Source organism: Lissotriton helveticus, chromosome 1_1 (assembly GCF_964261635.1).
Source record: "Lissotriton helveticus chromosome 1_1, aLisHel1.1, whole genome shotgun sequence".
Classification (NCBI taxonomy): domain Eukaryota; kingdom Metazoa; phylum Chordata; class Amphibia; order Caudata; family Salamandridae; genus Lissotriton; species Lissotriton helveticus.
The window spans coordinates 1376859349-1376874436 of NC_136057.1; the positions used below are offsets into that span (position 1 = coordinate 1376859349).

General features: G+C 45.5%; 1 protein-coding gene across 1 annotated transcript in view; it reads left to right on the top strand.

Annotated features, from left to right (window-relative positions):
• Positions 1 to 15088, top strand: part of KCTD17 (potassium channel tetramerization domain containing 17) — a 54637-nt gene that overhangs the window by 16201 nt on the left and 23348 nt on the right. The window contains exons 3-5 of the mRNA XM_078657772.1: positions 426 to 517; positions 3271 to 3366; positions 4190 to 4321. Coding sequence (XP_078513898.1) covers positions 426 to 517; positions 3271 to 3366; positions 4190 to 4321 — 320 coding nt within the window. The remainder of the gene's footprint in view (positions 1 to 425; positions 518 to 3270; positions 3367 to 4189; positions 4322 to 15088) is intronic.

Sequence of the window (15088 nt, forward strand, 5' to 3'; positions counted from 1 at the left end):
TTAACCTCTGTTATACCTTTGGGGTTTGTGGACTCTATACACCCTGTACTTCATTATTGTCCAGTATATATAGAGCCACTTTCTCACAAGAGACTTGAGATGTCACATACAGTGGTCCCATGAACGAGACATCACTAGTGAAGGCTCCTGGGGTTTTGTGTTTGAATAGGTCTTTAGAGCAATTGGTAAGTTTGCAGAGCTCTTAAGCTGCACCCTGAGATGCCATCAGCTCCCTTTGTCCCTGTAATTGATACCGGGTTCAGTATATCCCCAATTATAAAAATATTCTTGCATTTTTTAATCTCTCCTCTTTTGTACTACAGTTTTGAATGTTGTTGTTCCTAATCTTTTCCACCTATATTCGCCATTACTGTTTTCTCATTCGCTCTCCCCTCTTTCGCTGCACACTTTATTTGACTCCTCAGGTGTTCTGGAAGAGGCGGAGTTTTACAACATCTCGTCGTTGATCAGACTCGTCAGGGACCGCATTGAGGAGAGAGACTCTGATCTAACACAGGTATCAGTAATGAAAAGGGGTCGGGGGTAGCACTTTGTGCTTCGCCTGTCTCCTTTTTTTCTTTTTTTTTTCTTTGTCGTCCTCTGCCTTCTCTCCATTCACATTTAGCAATTGCACCAAATTTCCTTATCTCCTGTCTCAAATACCACTATCACCCAGTGCACACAAACTCGCCTGTTTAACAGAACCTTAGTACACACACATACAACCATATCCGAATCCATTGCAAGTTTCCTCAGAACCCCTAAGTACCAAACGCTCCATCGTCTTATAAAGTTCCCTCGATGGGCATAGTCATTCGTCAGTCACTGAGCTGCATGACCAGAGTGATCCATCAAATGCGAATGCTAGGATTCATAATTTCACCATGTGATGTGAGGTTATTTGCAATTACCGCGCCACCGCCTCATGAAAGCTGATGAGCCATGAGCATTCTTAATTAAAATGGTTTCTTGACTTGATTTAAGTGTGTACGGCAGCCTAACATTTGAGCACCTCAACTGGTGCAGACTTGTGTGAGATCCTGGTAAAAAGATGGGAGAAGATGAAACACTTAAAGAAAAAAAAAAAGGAAAAAATTGGGTTATCGGACTGATGAAGGTATTCGAAAATATTGCACCTCATGCCCCAGCTAAAAATATCTCAAGAGCAATGGAATTACACAAAGTGGATGAAGCAAAGTACAGAGATAATGGGCTGTTGAACATGTCAACTGAGGAGGGTTGGACGCATTTTCAGTAGCGAGATGAAGGGTAACGTGCATTGTCCTTGTTCTGAGGCATGTGTCAATCAGGAGTCCCCTATAATTGCCTTAACTAAACTGAAAATTATTTCGATAGGTTCTCAGAACTGGAGAGCAAAGAAGCAGTTTTTCACATTTTGGAAATCGGCAATATTCTGAAGGTCGAAAATTGTCATACTGTGTTAGCGTTCTCTAACAATGATCACATACAGGGTCGATGCAGGAAAAATGTAGGGAGATAGGTCTGTGTTAAAAGATGTACAAGATAACTGATTTACTGGCATGTTGTGCATGCTTGTGTGCTTTCTTTCCCCCATCATATCTTTCCTACTCTAGTTTGGTTTTTATCAATAGATTTGTATATTCAATTTTATAGGTGCACACGCCTATAGAAGCAGTCTTACTTAGAATGGCTAAGTCTAATATGACCTCATTCATTATTCCTTTATAGATACATTTTCTTGGGTTATTCAACTTCTACGATTGAACACCTAGTTTGTTCATCGTGTTCATATTAGTTTATCAAAGTGCACCCTCCTTTTATTTTGTTTTAAAAAAGCACATTGGTGAAATGTGTGTTTTAGTTTACACAGAAAATATTGAAAAAGGCTCCAAATGTTGAAAAAAGGACTTGTGATCCTCAAAGGTAATGCAACTTTTAACTAATTTTGTGGGTTCGATTAAAGTTTCGACCACCACCCCTCAAACTAAATTCTTGGTTTGCTGCAACATAGAGCCAACAAAAAAGTTCTCCCAAAAATGCCGTAACCCACCTCAATCTAAGCCCTTTGTAGTCTTATCGGATGATCGATCTTTGTATCGTAGTTCGAGGGAAGGGCAAAGAAGGCGGAATTCAGAATCTTTGATTTGCAGTAAAGGAGCAGGTACTTAAACTTAAATTTGGTGACGTTTATTGTGGCGACGACGACAACCTGGGAATAATGGGCTGTGTTGACTTAAGCTGCAGCAGCGATGGATATTGATGTATACAGTTTAGCGGATGACTCTTTTTACTTTGGCACCAGGAAACGACTTCGTTTGTGATGTGGTGTTGGTCATTGGCTTTAATTTAATACAGGATGAGTCCATTTCAAAATGAAAGAAAATGTCAAAATAACATAGATCCTAACTTGATCTTCAAAGCCACTTGAAAACTAACCACAATGCGTTATGCAGGTTTATGGGGTACCAAAAATTTACCCAGTTACCTACAATAATAATCTTCCTTTAAGTGTGTTTTGGGAACTCCAAGACTGTTGCCATTTAGTTTGTCTGCCAGCTATGATTAATGTCATGAATGAAAAACAAGTGTTTTGTGGCACCAGGTTAGGCTTCTTTAGAGCAGCATATCTTCTAACGTGTTAGAGTTCCTACGCTGTTGGAGCTAGGATGCTGGCATTTAATAAATTATCCATTTTTAATTTTTCTTTATTTGGGTAGAAGACCGAGAATACAGGCTGTGGGCAACTGGACTCTGAGCGATAGTGGATAGAACACAGCTTACAATTATCTCTGTCCTTTGAATACTTTTATTTTTAATTGGTATTGTGTGGTTTTCGCTCACTTGTCTCCTCAGCGGTCACATGCTATTGACTGTCCTTCGGTTGCAAAAGCTGGCCTGCAGCAGGCTACTTTTAACTCCATTATAGTCAGTGGGGGCTCTGAGACAGGCCTTCACTGCGGAAGCCTCGACTGTCACCTATAGATCCTTTGAGGCTGTACCTTCAAGCTGAAGTAAATTTCCTCTACTTACCACTATGGTGGGGTTTGATGAGCTTAAATACTGTTCTGCCCAATGGCCATCTCCAGAAGCCCCGTAATACCCATTTTCATATCTAGTAAGGCTCTGGGGTGTCTATCCCGTAACATCCCTTTAGCCTCAACAACATTTTGAGGTTCCTCTTTAGCACCTTCCTGCCCCACCAGTCCTTCCCCGTTGCTACTCCTAAAACATTCCTGAGACTCCGCCAGGGCTTGCTTGTTGTAACCTCCTCCTTTCTGTCTTCCTCAGGCTCCCCCTAAGCACGTCTACCGTGTGTTGCAGTGCCAGGAGGAAGAGCTAACACAGATGGTCTCCACCATGTCAGACGGGTGGCGGTTTGAACAGGTAACTGGGTGGGAAGTGGGATGGAGGTTATGCAGAAGGACTGGGAGGGAGGCAATTGGGCATGTCGAAAAAACAAGTCTGGGACAGTTAACGTATTTTAAGTAGGATCTTGAGCCCACGAAAATCTCAATTTCTTTCTGTCTTAGCTTGTGTTTTTAATAATTCTACACACATTTTTTGTGGTTTGACAAATTAACAATTTGCATCCTCTACTCTGGACATATCCCACGTATGTCCAGGAGAGCCTGAACTATTCCATAATCCCAGGATATCTGGGTAAAATGAATATATATGCAACTAATCTAAATGGAATTCATTTACATAGATACTGGTTCTCATGTCAGTGTAGTATCGATTTTGGTCCTCTTGACCGGCATTTGACCACCGTGCTCTATTCCCAGGTTTTCAGCAGGAGATTCCCCGTTTATATTGCTTATGGCACAAACTGAATTGTCTCTTGTGCTGCTAAATAAACATTCTCAATCAGTCATCCCTATTTTATCGACCAAGGGAGGATGAAAGGCGTTGCTGGTCCAAGATGATTTCAACCTGTGAGTAGGTTAAGTTCTCAGCAGCTAGTTGAACCAACCAGCTAGAACTACCCTGCATGCTATGATCATCCAGTAATCTGTTCCAGAGTCTAGGGCAGTTGATTGCGCTCCTTCCTAAAGCCTGACTTTAGAGTGCTCCAAAGTCTGCCTAGGGGCATGCAGCACTATGTCAATCCCACCTTCCTCCTGTTGGAGACCTGAACCTATCCTTGTAGCTGACTGGCAGCAGCCTGGTGATAGTTATTTTTTAATGCATTTGCTTGTTTTTGCAGCTGGTGAACATCGGCTCCTCCTATACCTATGGTGGCGAGGACCAGGCTGAATTCCTCTGTGTGGTCTCCAAAGAGGTCCAGGGATCCCCCAATGGTCTCCGCGTTCTGTCGTTCTCCCGCTGCCGTGGCAAGGTAGGTAATGTTTATCATCGATATCTGAAGAGTATGTCGGACTCTCTAAATGGTAGCCCCAGTTCTCTCGACTCCGTACCCTGTTTTCCAAACCTTATCTTTCCATTGTCTACCTCCAGGTTATACTTATGATCATTTGCTTGGCATCTCTTCAGAGCAAGAATTGTATGCTTCTAATCAATAACTCTGCACCGTACCCATGATTTTCTCCTATCAATAAGATTGATGCCACCATTTGCATTTTATCAGTAACTCCATGCTAGCTATTAGTATTGCTGCTCCGTCTTCACCCTCACAACTTACCAGTAATTGCACCCTTGGAGTTGGTAGTTTCCAAATACTTAGCCTCTTACCCCTCATCAATAATCGCACCCATCAAACCAATAGGTCTACATCTCAATACCTGCTTCCGTATGACAAATGCATCTTTCGGCTTTCTCCCTCTCTAATCAATCGCTTTAACGTTTGGAACTATCGCTGTGCATGTGCATAACTATTTTGAGATGGTTGCCTTATTTTGGTTCTCCAACACACTTCTGGTGTCGCACACCGTAGAGCACTATGGAAACCAAGAACAAGCATGGAACATACAGCTTTTCTCACAGAAAACATAATCATTAAATGGAGACCCCATCTTCCTGTCCACACTGGAGAGCTGTGGGTGAACTTAAACGTGGTAACCGATGTAGCCCATACCTATTGAATGTCCGAACATTATAACTGCTAGCTAGGCATTTCAGCTCTACAAAATGTAGAAATTCTACATTTATTCAAGTTACAATCCGATAAAAGTGGTAGCCAAATGTTTTCTCTCTTAAACATTTTTTTTTTTTTTAAGAATATTTTTGGAACCATACAACCTCTAAACGTTCACATTTTTCTTCCCTAACTTTCTGCTATGGACTCTTACTGTTCCCTTTCTGCAGCAAAGTTCTCCTCTCCAACACTCCCTTGATGATTGGTATGGAGCGGGTAAGGCTGGAGCATGCAGATTCCCTCACCTTTCTCAGATACTTTACAGGAAGTGAGGTGCTCAAGCTTGAAAGCAGTTTCAGTTTTTTAAAGATGGCTCCGAATTAAAAATAACCATATAGATGGCCTTCTCTGTGATATCCATAGACTTAAAACTCCTCATTTGGCAGGCCTTACATTTAAGTTTTCAAACTTAAAATTTATGGTAAAGAGGCAACACAACCGGTTTAACCCATAAAGTAGACTTGCCTCCTGGATTTTGATTTCTCTGAAATCTGCCCACCTTTGCTGCTTAACCACAGATTTTTTTTTCATGTCTGTACTTTTCTCCGATGCTCAAAAAGAACTGTATTGTGGCTCATGTGAACCAGTTGCACTCAGAACCGTCTCTATTTTCTACTTTTTCGCAACTTTGACAAAGGATGGAACCTTGGCTGCTGTTTTGTAAATCACCTAATGCAGTCTAGGTCCGATTTGAGTTCACCCTGAGCCAAGTAACATTGCACCAGAAGGTAAATAGGAGAAACATTACTAGGACACAGTAACAGAATTGGACAACAAGCATTTGCATATCCATTTGCAGTGCATATTGTTTCCTATAAAATTAAGTCATGTTGTTAAAAACAGACACAGAAGGTATGAGTGTCACCTGGAGGTGTAGCTGGTGAACTGTTTCCAGCTATTCGTCCATGTCACAACCATTGTATACTTGTAAAGGCAATGTATTGTACTCTATCCAGTTGTTAACACCCTAACTAGAATACTGTTTGAAATTATGGTGGTCGTGTCTGGTGTGTTGATTGATTCTGGAGGGCACACATGGCGAATGGGTTCAGATGGAGTGTTGTGGCAAGGTTTTGAGGCCCAATTTGAGGTATAATCTGATTTCTGGAGGCATTGAGTACAGGAGTGGGATGAGTTCTGATGGCCTCATATTGAGTTCTAGGCCTAGTTAAGGAGACCTCACCTAGAGACCCCACGAGCTATCGAGATGTAGGGATAACAACAATTTTAACTCAACAGGCATATAAGTAGAGAGGAGTTGAGAGCGTTCATTGCTGGAAAGAAGAGATTTCATCGGCATTTAAGTCTCTCCTGGTGTTAAATACAGTTGTGGAGATTTTCATCTTTCCTGGGACACACAGAAGTAATCCGTTGGGAACAAAGCCTGAGCGGAGGCCTTGTACATTCACTGGTGTTGCCGTATGGAGGGAACTGCGCCACCTTAATTCTACTGGTGGGTCCCATGTGCCATCTGTACTTGTCAGATCCAGAGCTGCAAGCTTCCTAAAGTTGAGGTCACAAGATCCCAGGAAGTATCTCACGCTACAGAGCCCTATGTAGAACCTGCAGGTCTCCTCCTACAATTTGGGCAGGACCGGCTTAATGTTTCAACCTTCTGTGGTTGATGAAATTAGAGTTCTGTTACAGTACAGTAAATCCCACCATTGCATCGCTGCAAGTAGATCTCCTACCAATACATAGCCTTTATGTATATTTTACCATTACATCGACCCTACCCCTAAAATACTTTTTCATCAACTTTTTTGAAATTCGTTATACCCCCTTTCTCTTTTTTTTGTGCATATGAATGTTTTTTTCCAAGTATTGTGCATATGTGAATATTCTAACCCTAACTTGCAAATATTTTTAATGTAACCTCATCCCAAGTAAGTATATGTAATTTATCATTTACTTTGGTTAATAAAAAAAAGTCCGAAATTTTTGTGTGTCCTGTCAATGATAATATTACGAATTGAGGCCATGTGATTAACAATTTTATCTGCTCTTGGAGAGCAGGAGCTTTTCATTTAGCTGTTTTGAGGTCGAGCCCGGGCAGCGCATGCACCGCTCTGCGAGGCATGCTGTATTAGAGTATGGACTTGAAGCTATACCCACTCTCCACCCATGTTTTTCATTGGCTTGTGTCATTGTCCTTTGTAAATGCTGGCTTCTGATTCGTTAATAGGCTTGTTAGTCCCTCCTTAGTACCGCCTTGTCTTCATTTGTAACATCCCATGAGGACTGGCCCTTTTGCTTCTTTTGTTACACGGTATGTCTTATTTAGTTTGTAAGCACTATTTTCTTTAACGAGTTTCACCTACTGCAGGCACAACATGCTTTCCTGCAACATTCAGCGTGCCATGCGGGCTTTCACTTTGGAAGCAGCCCGGGACAATGGTGGCCGCTTTTTTTTAAAGTGAAATAGGTCTCGTATTTACAAGAGTTTAAGCTGCTGCCATTGTAAATGACCATGCCTTTTATGTGTTAATTATCAAAACAGATAAATAAAAGGCATTGTCATTTACAATACAATAGCTTAAACTCTCGCAAATGCAAGACCTATTGCATTGCAAATGCTTGTTAGTGTCTTCAATGGCTTTAAGTAATAATTATTTAATAACCTTTTTTTGTTTATTTTACAAACCCATTAAAATTCTTGCATCAAACTTGAAGTGTTTATTCCGTATTTTTTTATTAATTTAAACCTTTAAATATTTAATGGCTATTTACATGAACAACCTCTTCCTTAACTTTCAGAGTTTTTATGTAGACCAACATTTGATTTTAGTACTCTGTTCTTACCCTATTATCTTTTTTAAGGCATTTTAATTAATAAGCATTAATTACTCGACTTTTATCTTACTTATATCTGGTTATTTTCAAGAACATTTAATTAGGTTCACTTGCCATATAAATATTTTTTTCGTTTGATTTTTATTTATTTATTTTTTGATTAATATATGTATTTGTAAATACTGTGTTTCGGGGAGAGGACCCTCCCCGAAACAGTATTTTATTTATTGCTTTGCTTAATTTATTATAATTAAAGGAAGGCGTTTTTTGATAATGGCCATAACCACATGAATTGTTAAATCAAACTTAAAGCAATTTGTTATTTTTTACTCTGACCCCAAATAATAGATTAATATTACCCTTGGCGATGCAGTTGCTATTTCGATATAGTGCGGACTTTGTAATGGTAAGGCAATATAAAGGGCGCATGCTGAAACGAGGACCTTTAGAGCGGCATTATGAAACGCCTGTTACAGTGGCTTTGAAGTTGCACATTATTAATCTCACAGCAGCCTCAATGAAGCGGTTATTCTTCCTAGTGTAGGACTTTTCAGAATTTAACTTGCCATGGGATACACATAGGTCAGTCTTCCTGAAGTGCATGCCTACCCAGGATGATTCTGAGGCAGTCTTCGGAGTGGGACTCACAAATGCAGTGTTGGAACATGGTCTGTCAACCTGGTGCCTGTAATATGGCCAGTAGGGCCATGGCAGGCTCACACACCAAGACCAGTGGGCCGGGACAGAGCTTGTCCCTATGTCAAGCCCCAGATCGTAGCACTTTTTTTCCTGCCCAGTGGCATCTGACTGTCTAGGTGACAAGTCTTGCTTTCATGTACACACCCCATTTTCTGTCGTCACGCCGTCCATTTCAGGACAAAGTCCTAAGGTGTGTATAAACATATAACCTCTGTTTTGCGGATGCGTTTTTTTTACCTTCAGTTTAATCCCTGCTAGAATCTGCATGGTGCGCACCTTGATCCCAATATACAGAAGAGCCTGACCTGTGCCTGTGTAATGATCAACTGAGCTCTGGAACAAGTCTCAATTTCTATTCCAGTTCTTCTTTCTCACCGCCTGGATTTGTTTGCTTTAGGATTTATACAGAGACAAAATGTTTGCAAGTCAGTAGTGTCTGCACGCACGCCGCAGTTACCTTGCCTCGATCTCCAGCCCTCTGATCAACCTGTCACACAACACCCTCCTTTCCTCATCTCCTTCGTCTCCCCTTCAATCAACAACTGACCTCGTCCATTTTCATTGGAGCATTTTCCTTCCGTATTGTCTCTTCCCTCTTGCTTCTTCTCGGTCAACCCTCTTGTCCATATAAGCACCAGTTGATAAACTAATACCCTGCTTCTTCTCTGTGACCTTTTTTGTTACGAAGAGCACTGCTTAAGCAATACCCTTTCTCCTCAGCCACGCCTTATCCATAGCTGCAACTCTTGATCCATACCCTCCTCATCCACTTCTCAGGTCCATAGCTGCAATGCTTGATAAATACCCTCCTTCTCCTCAGCCACTTCTTTTGTCCATAGCTGCAATGCTTGATCAATACCCTCCTTCTCAGCCACTTACCTTGTCCATAGCTGCAATGCTTGATCAATACCCTCCTTCTCCTCAGCCACTTCTCTTGTCCATAGCTGCAATGCTTGATCAAGCTGCAATGCTTGATCAATACCCTCCTCTCAGCCACTTCTCTTGTCCATAGCTGTAACGCTTGATCAATGCCCTCCTTCTCATCTGCCACTTCTCTTGTCCATAGCTGCAATGCTTGATCAATACCCTCCTTCTCCTCAGCCACTTGTCTTGTCCATAGCTGCAATGCTTGATCAATGCCCTCCTTCTCCTCAGCCACTTCTCTTGTCCATAGCTGCAATGCTTGATCAATACCCTTCTTCTCCTCAGCCACTTGTCTTGTCCATAGCTGCAACGCTTGATCAATACCCTCCTTCTCCTCAGCCACTTCTCTTGTCCATAGCTGCAATGCTTGATCAATACCCTCCTTCTCAGCCACTTCTCTTGTCAATAGCTGCAATGTGTAACCAGTGCCCTCCTTCTCCTCAGCCACTTTCTTTATGCATTACTGCAATGCATGATCAATACCCTTTTTCTCCTCCGACACCACTCTCCATAGCTCCAACTCTTGATCAATTCCCTCCTTCTCCTCTGCCACCTCTTGTCCATAGCTGCAACACTTGATCAATACTCTGCTTCTCCTCAGCCACCTCATGTCCATATCCTCACCACAGAATCAAAATCTCTGGTTCTCCTCACTCACCCACATCGCCCTCCTGTGTTTTCAGGTCTGGGTCTCTTTATGTTGCCATCATCCCTATTATCAAATAGTTAACTAAAAATTTTACTAACAACTTTAAGACCTGGCTCCTATTCCTAAACTAATGGATAGTGCTCCGTTCCTTTACAGCAAAGTTTTAGCTGAATAAGAATAAATAGATACACTTCTGTTAAAAACCCAATAACCGCTTCGTGATATAGAGAAGATTGAAAGGAGTAGAGGGAGGGGAGGGTGCAAGAATGAAGCAGAGGTAGAATCATCATGGATGAAATTGGATGCACTGCATAGGAAAAAGACTTTTAGAAAGGGTCCAATTTTGCAGGCAAAAACCTGCACGCGTTGCATTGCTTTGAATGGCAACACATGCACGTTTGGCGATTCCCTTGCGGGAACGAGCGGCACAATATGTTAGGAATTATCACGCTCGCTCCTACAAGGGAAACGCTGCCTGTTCTCGGCCGCACCAGCCCCCCCACACACCCCCCCCTTTGTTCAGCCTTATTATGTATCAATAGCCACTGGTTGTGCACTGCTCGTGTATGACCGTCCAGTTACTCTCTGGTGCCGAGTGCAAAACTCATGAATTGAGATGAGGGACAACCAATTTCGTCTCTCAGTGAGTTGATCGACATCCTCGCCAACCTCAGACTCAAACAGCTCGTAACGACACCAACCCACGCCACGGGACACACGCTGGACCCCATCTTCTCCACAAGCCCCCACGTCTCCTTCAACAACACCACCGAACCCCACTGGACCGACCACAGATGCGTCCACTTCACCTTCAGGAAACCCACCACACACCACCTCACCCAACAGCTGCCACGCCACTGCTGGGGCAAGGTCACCAAGGACCAACTGACCACCACCCTCACCCTGAGACCACCCGCCGACCCCACCGACCCAGACACCGCCGCGACCAACCTCAAACAGTGGATCAACGACTGCGTCAACACCCTCGCCCCTCTGAAGACCTCCACAACCAACCACACCAACAAGAAAGCCGCCTGGTTCACCGAATACCTCTGGATCTCCAGGCGCACCTGTCGGAAGGTGGAGAAGAAATGGCTCCAAGACCGAACACCTGACAGCCACACAGCCCACAAGAGTGCCACCCGCAGACACCAACAGCTCATCGGGGATGCCAAGAGGACCACCTTAAAGGACCACCTAGACAACAACTCATCCAACACCAAAGAACTCTTCAGCATCGTGAAAGAACTCTCCAACACCAACGACATCCCACCATCACAAGACCTGTGCGACTCCCTGGCCTCCTTCTTCCACTGCAAGATCACCGACATCCACGACAGCTTCAACTCCAACAACCCCGCATCCACAACCGAGACCACCACTCCGGCGACCTCCAGTCGCCTGACCGCCTGGTCCAACGTCAACAACTAAGACACCATCAAAACCATGAACTCCATCCACTCCGGATCCCCATCTGACCTCTGCCCTCACCACGTCTTCAACAAAGCCAGCACAACCATCGCGCCCCACCTCCGAAAAACAATCATCCGCTCCTTTGAGACAGCAACCTTCCCGGAAAGCTGGAAGCACGCCGAGATCAACTCCCTTCTGAAAAATCCTAAGGCGGACCCCAAGGACCTCAAGAACTTCCGGCCCATCTCCCTGCTCCCGTTCCCGGCAAAGGTGACAGAAGATTGTCAACAAACAGCTAAGATTGTCAACAAACAGCTAACCCGCTACCTCGAAGTCAACAACATCCTGGACCCTTCCAATCCGGTTTCCGCAGCAACCACAGCACCGAGACCGCCCTCATCGCCGCCACTGACGACATCATGATCCTGATGGACAAAGGAGAAACAGCCGCCCTCCTCCTCCTCGACCTATCAGCAGCCTTTGACACAGTCTGCCACCGCACCCTATCAGCCTGCTTCCATGACGCAGGAATTCAAGAGAAGGCCCTGGCCTGGACCACATCCTTCCTCACCGGCAGGACCCAGAGCGTCCGCCTCCCACCCTTCCGCTCGAAACCCACCAAGATCATCTGCGGCGTCCCACAGGGATCCTCCCTCAGCCTGGCGCTGTTTAATATCTACATGGCACTGCTCGCCCACGTCGCATGACCACATAACCTCAACATCATCTCCTACGCTGACGACACCCAGCTGATCATATCCCTCACCGAAGACCCCCACACTGCCAAAGCCAACCTCCACAGAGGAATGAAGGCCGTAGCCGACTGGATGAAGGATAGCAGACTGAAGCTAAACTCTGACAAGACGGAGGTCCTCATTCTCTGACCCACCTCATCAGCCTGGGATGACTCTTGGTGGCCCACATCGCTAGGAACAGCCCCGGAACCCACAGACCACGCACGCAACCTGGGGGTCATCCTCAACTCCACCCTCTCCATGACCAAGCAAGTCAACGCCATTTCCACGTCCTGCTTCAACACCCTCCGCAGGATCTTCATATGGATCCCTCCGGACACAAGGAAAACCATCACCCAAGCCCTCGTCACCAGCAGACTCGACTACGGGAACACCCTCTACTCCGGAACAACAACCAAGCTCCTGAGACGACTGCAACAAATCCAGAACGCCTCGGCACAACTGATCCTCAATGCCACTCGACGCAGCCACATCACCCCCCACCTGAAGAGCCTGCACTGGCTCCCCGTCAACAAGAGGATCACCTTCAAGCTCCTCATCCACGCACACAAAGCCTTCACAACACCGGACCTGTATACCTCAACAACCGACTCGGCTTCCACACCCCCACCCGAAGCCTCCGCTCAGCCAACCTCGCACTCGCCACAGTTCCCCGCATCCGAAGGGCCACTGCCGGCGGAAGATCCTTCTCCCACCTCGCCACCAAGACCTGGAACGCTCTCCCCATCAGCCTACGACAGACTCAGGACCTGCTGGCCTTCAGAAGACTCCTCTAGACCTGGCTCTTCGACCAGTAGGAACCCCCCTCCTCCCAGCGCCTTGAGACCCTCATGGGTGTGTAGCGCGCTTTATAAATGCAGTGATTGATTGATAGTTCAGCCTATTGCAGACCAGCACGGCTTCTTCTTTCGGGAGAAAACCTTACTTACAAGTGTCATGTACCTTAGTGAGTGGAGCACTTGTGTTCAATGAGAATTGCCTTCCAAGCCTCATCCGTTATGTGCCACTCACAGTTCCTTCCTGTAAAAATGTAATTCTTTTTATGTTGTCATAGGCACATATTTTAACTGTTTCTCTTCACTCCTTGGAGTCACATCCTGCTGGGGTTCGCAGTCACGCTCACAGCCGCAATGCATTACCTCCAGTCTCCTCTGGTTATTCACAGCTGCAGTGGACACCCGTATTTCCTCTTCCTTTTGCCCCCCCCCCCATCCCATGACAATGTCTCTGGGACACTTCTGAGTCTGTGTTCCTGAACAGTGTCACTACCTTGCGCAGCACAGATACTACCTTGTCTGAAGTTCGCCCTCCCTCAGCGCTGTCAGCAATAAATCTACCCTTTCAGGTTTTTTCATGCTGTCCCTCGACACTGTTCAACACTAAGCAGCGTCTCTAGTGCCAATTTTGCTGGGTCTTATCGTCCATTCCTACCTTCTCTGCCATGGTTCTACCCCACCTCTCCCTCACGCATCCCCACAGTTGTCTACCCTCTCTCCAGACACACCCATCAAATGCCCAGGCACACTAATTGCATTTCCAGGTATTGCTCCACATGTCAATCCACAGTCTGATTGCCAAACCCAACCATTGTATGCCCTGGCACAACCACCACTCTCAAATGCTCAAGCGTACTTACAAATGCTCAGATGCAATTCATATTAAGCCCAAATATAACATGACTTACTTATACAACAACCAGGCACATCCTCCGATATGCAGGGATGGCCCTTGAATAGCTGCCACCAACTGGCGCCTATCTATGGTCAGTGAAAAAAGGACTTCCTTGCTGACAGTTCACATGTTTCTGTGGTCAGTGAATGAAGGGTCTCTTGCTGTCAGTGTACGTTTCTATGGTCAGTGAAAGAAAGGCTTTCTTGCTGACAGTTCACATGTTTCTGTGGTCCGTGAATGAAGGGTCTCTTGCTGTCAGTGTACGTTTCTATGGTCCGTGAAAGAAGGGATTTGTTGCTGACAGTGCACATGTTTCTATGGTCAGTGAAAGAAGGGCTTTCTTGCTGATGGTGCACATGTTTCTATGGTCAGTGAAAGAAGGACTTTTTCTGACAGTAAGGACATTTTTTCTGACAGTAAATATGTTTCTATGGCCAGTGAAACCAGTATTGGCATGGCCAATAGGTCTCGCTTTTGGGTCCTTATAAGTATTTAGTTATGCAGCACAATATCCTTGGTGCAACAACATCAACTGTTGCATGGCGGGGGCCAGAACGAGTCGGACATACGCCGTGAGGGCAACGGCCAGCTTTTACTTACCTGTCCTTGCAAGGTGGTTACAACGGCTCCGGAGCAGCGCCGCGTGGGCAGCGGCAGCAGTCTCTCCCACGCCAGACCGGGACCGGGTGATAGCGGGAGAACTACACATCCCAGCTGCCCCGGGTCCCGGCGCTCCATTGGCGACGCGAGCACTGCGCCCGGAGGCGATACAAAGCAGCAGCCCATCCTACCGCCCGCGGGACGCACACGGGCGGCGTGCAGGCGGCGCCGGGCTATGCCCGGGCAAAGGGCAGGCAGTCTGAGGCAGGAAGAGGCAGGAAGAGGCAGGGCAGGGCCAGCCCTCTGACATCCATCTATGGGTAAGCGAAAGAACCCCCTTACTACTACGGAGGAGGAGGAGGAGGAGGGGGGGGGGGTGGGGGGGAAGGCTAAGGTGCCTAGACATTCCGAGTCGATAATTTCCTATCTTTCCTCGGCTGTCGGGGTCTTGACTAAGGAAATAGCAAGTGCCGAACATGAACTGGGTTTGTCTTCCTCCCCACCATC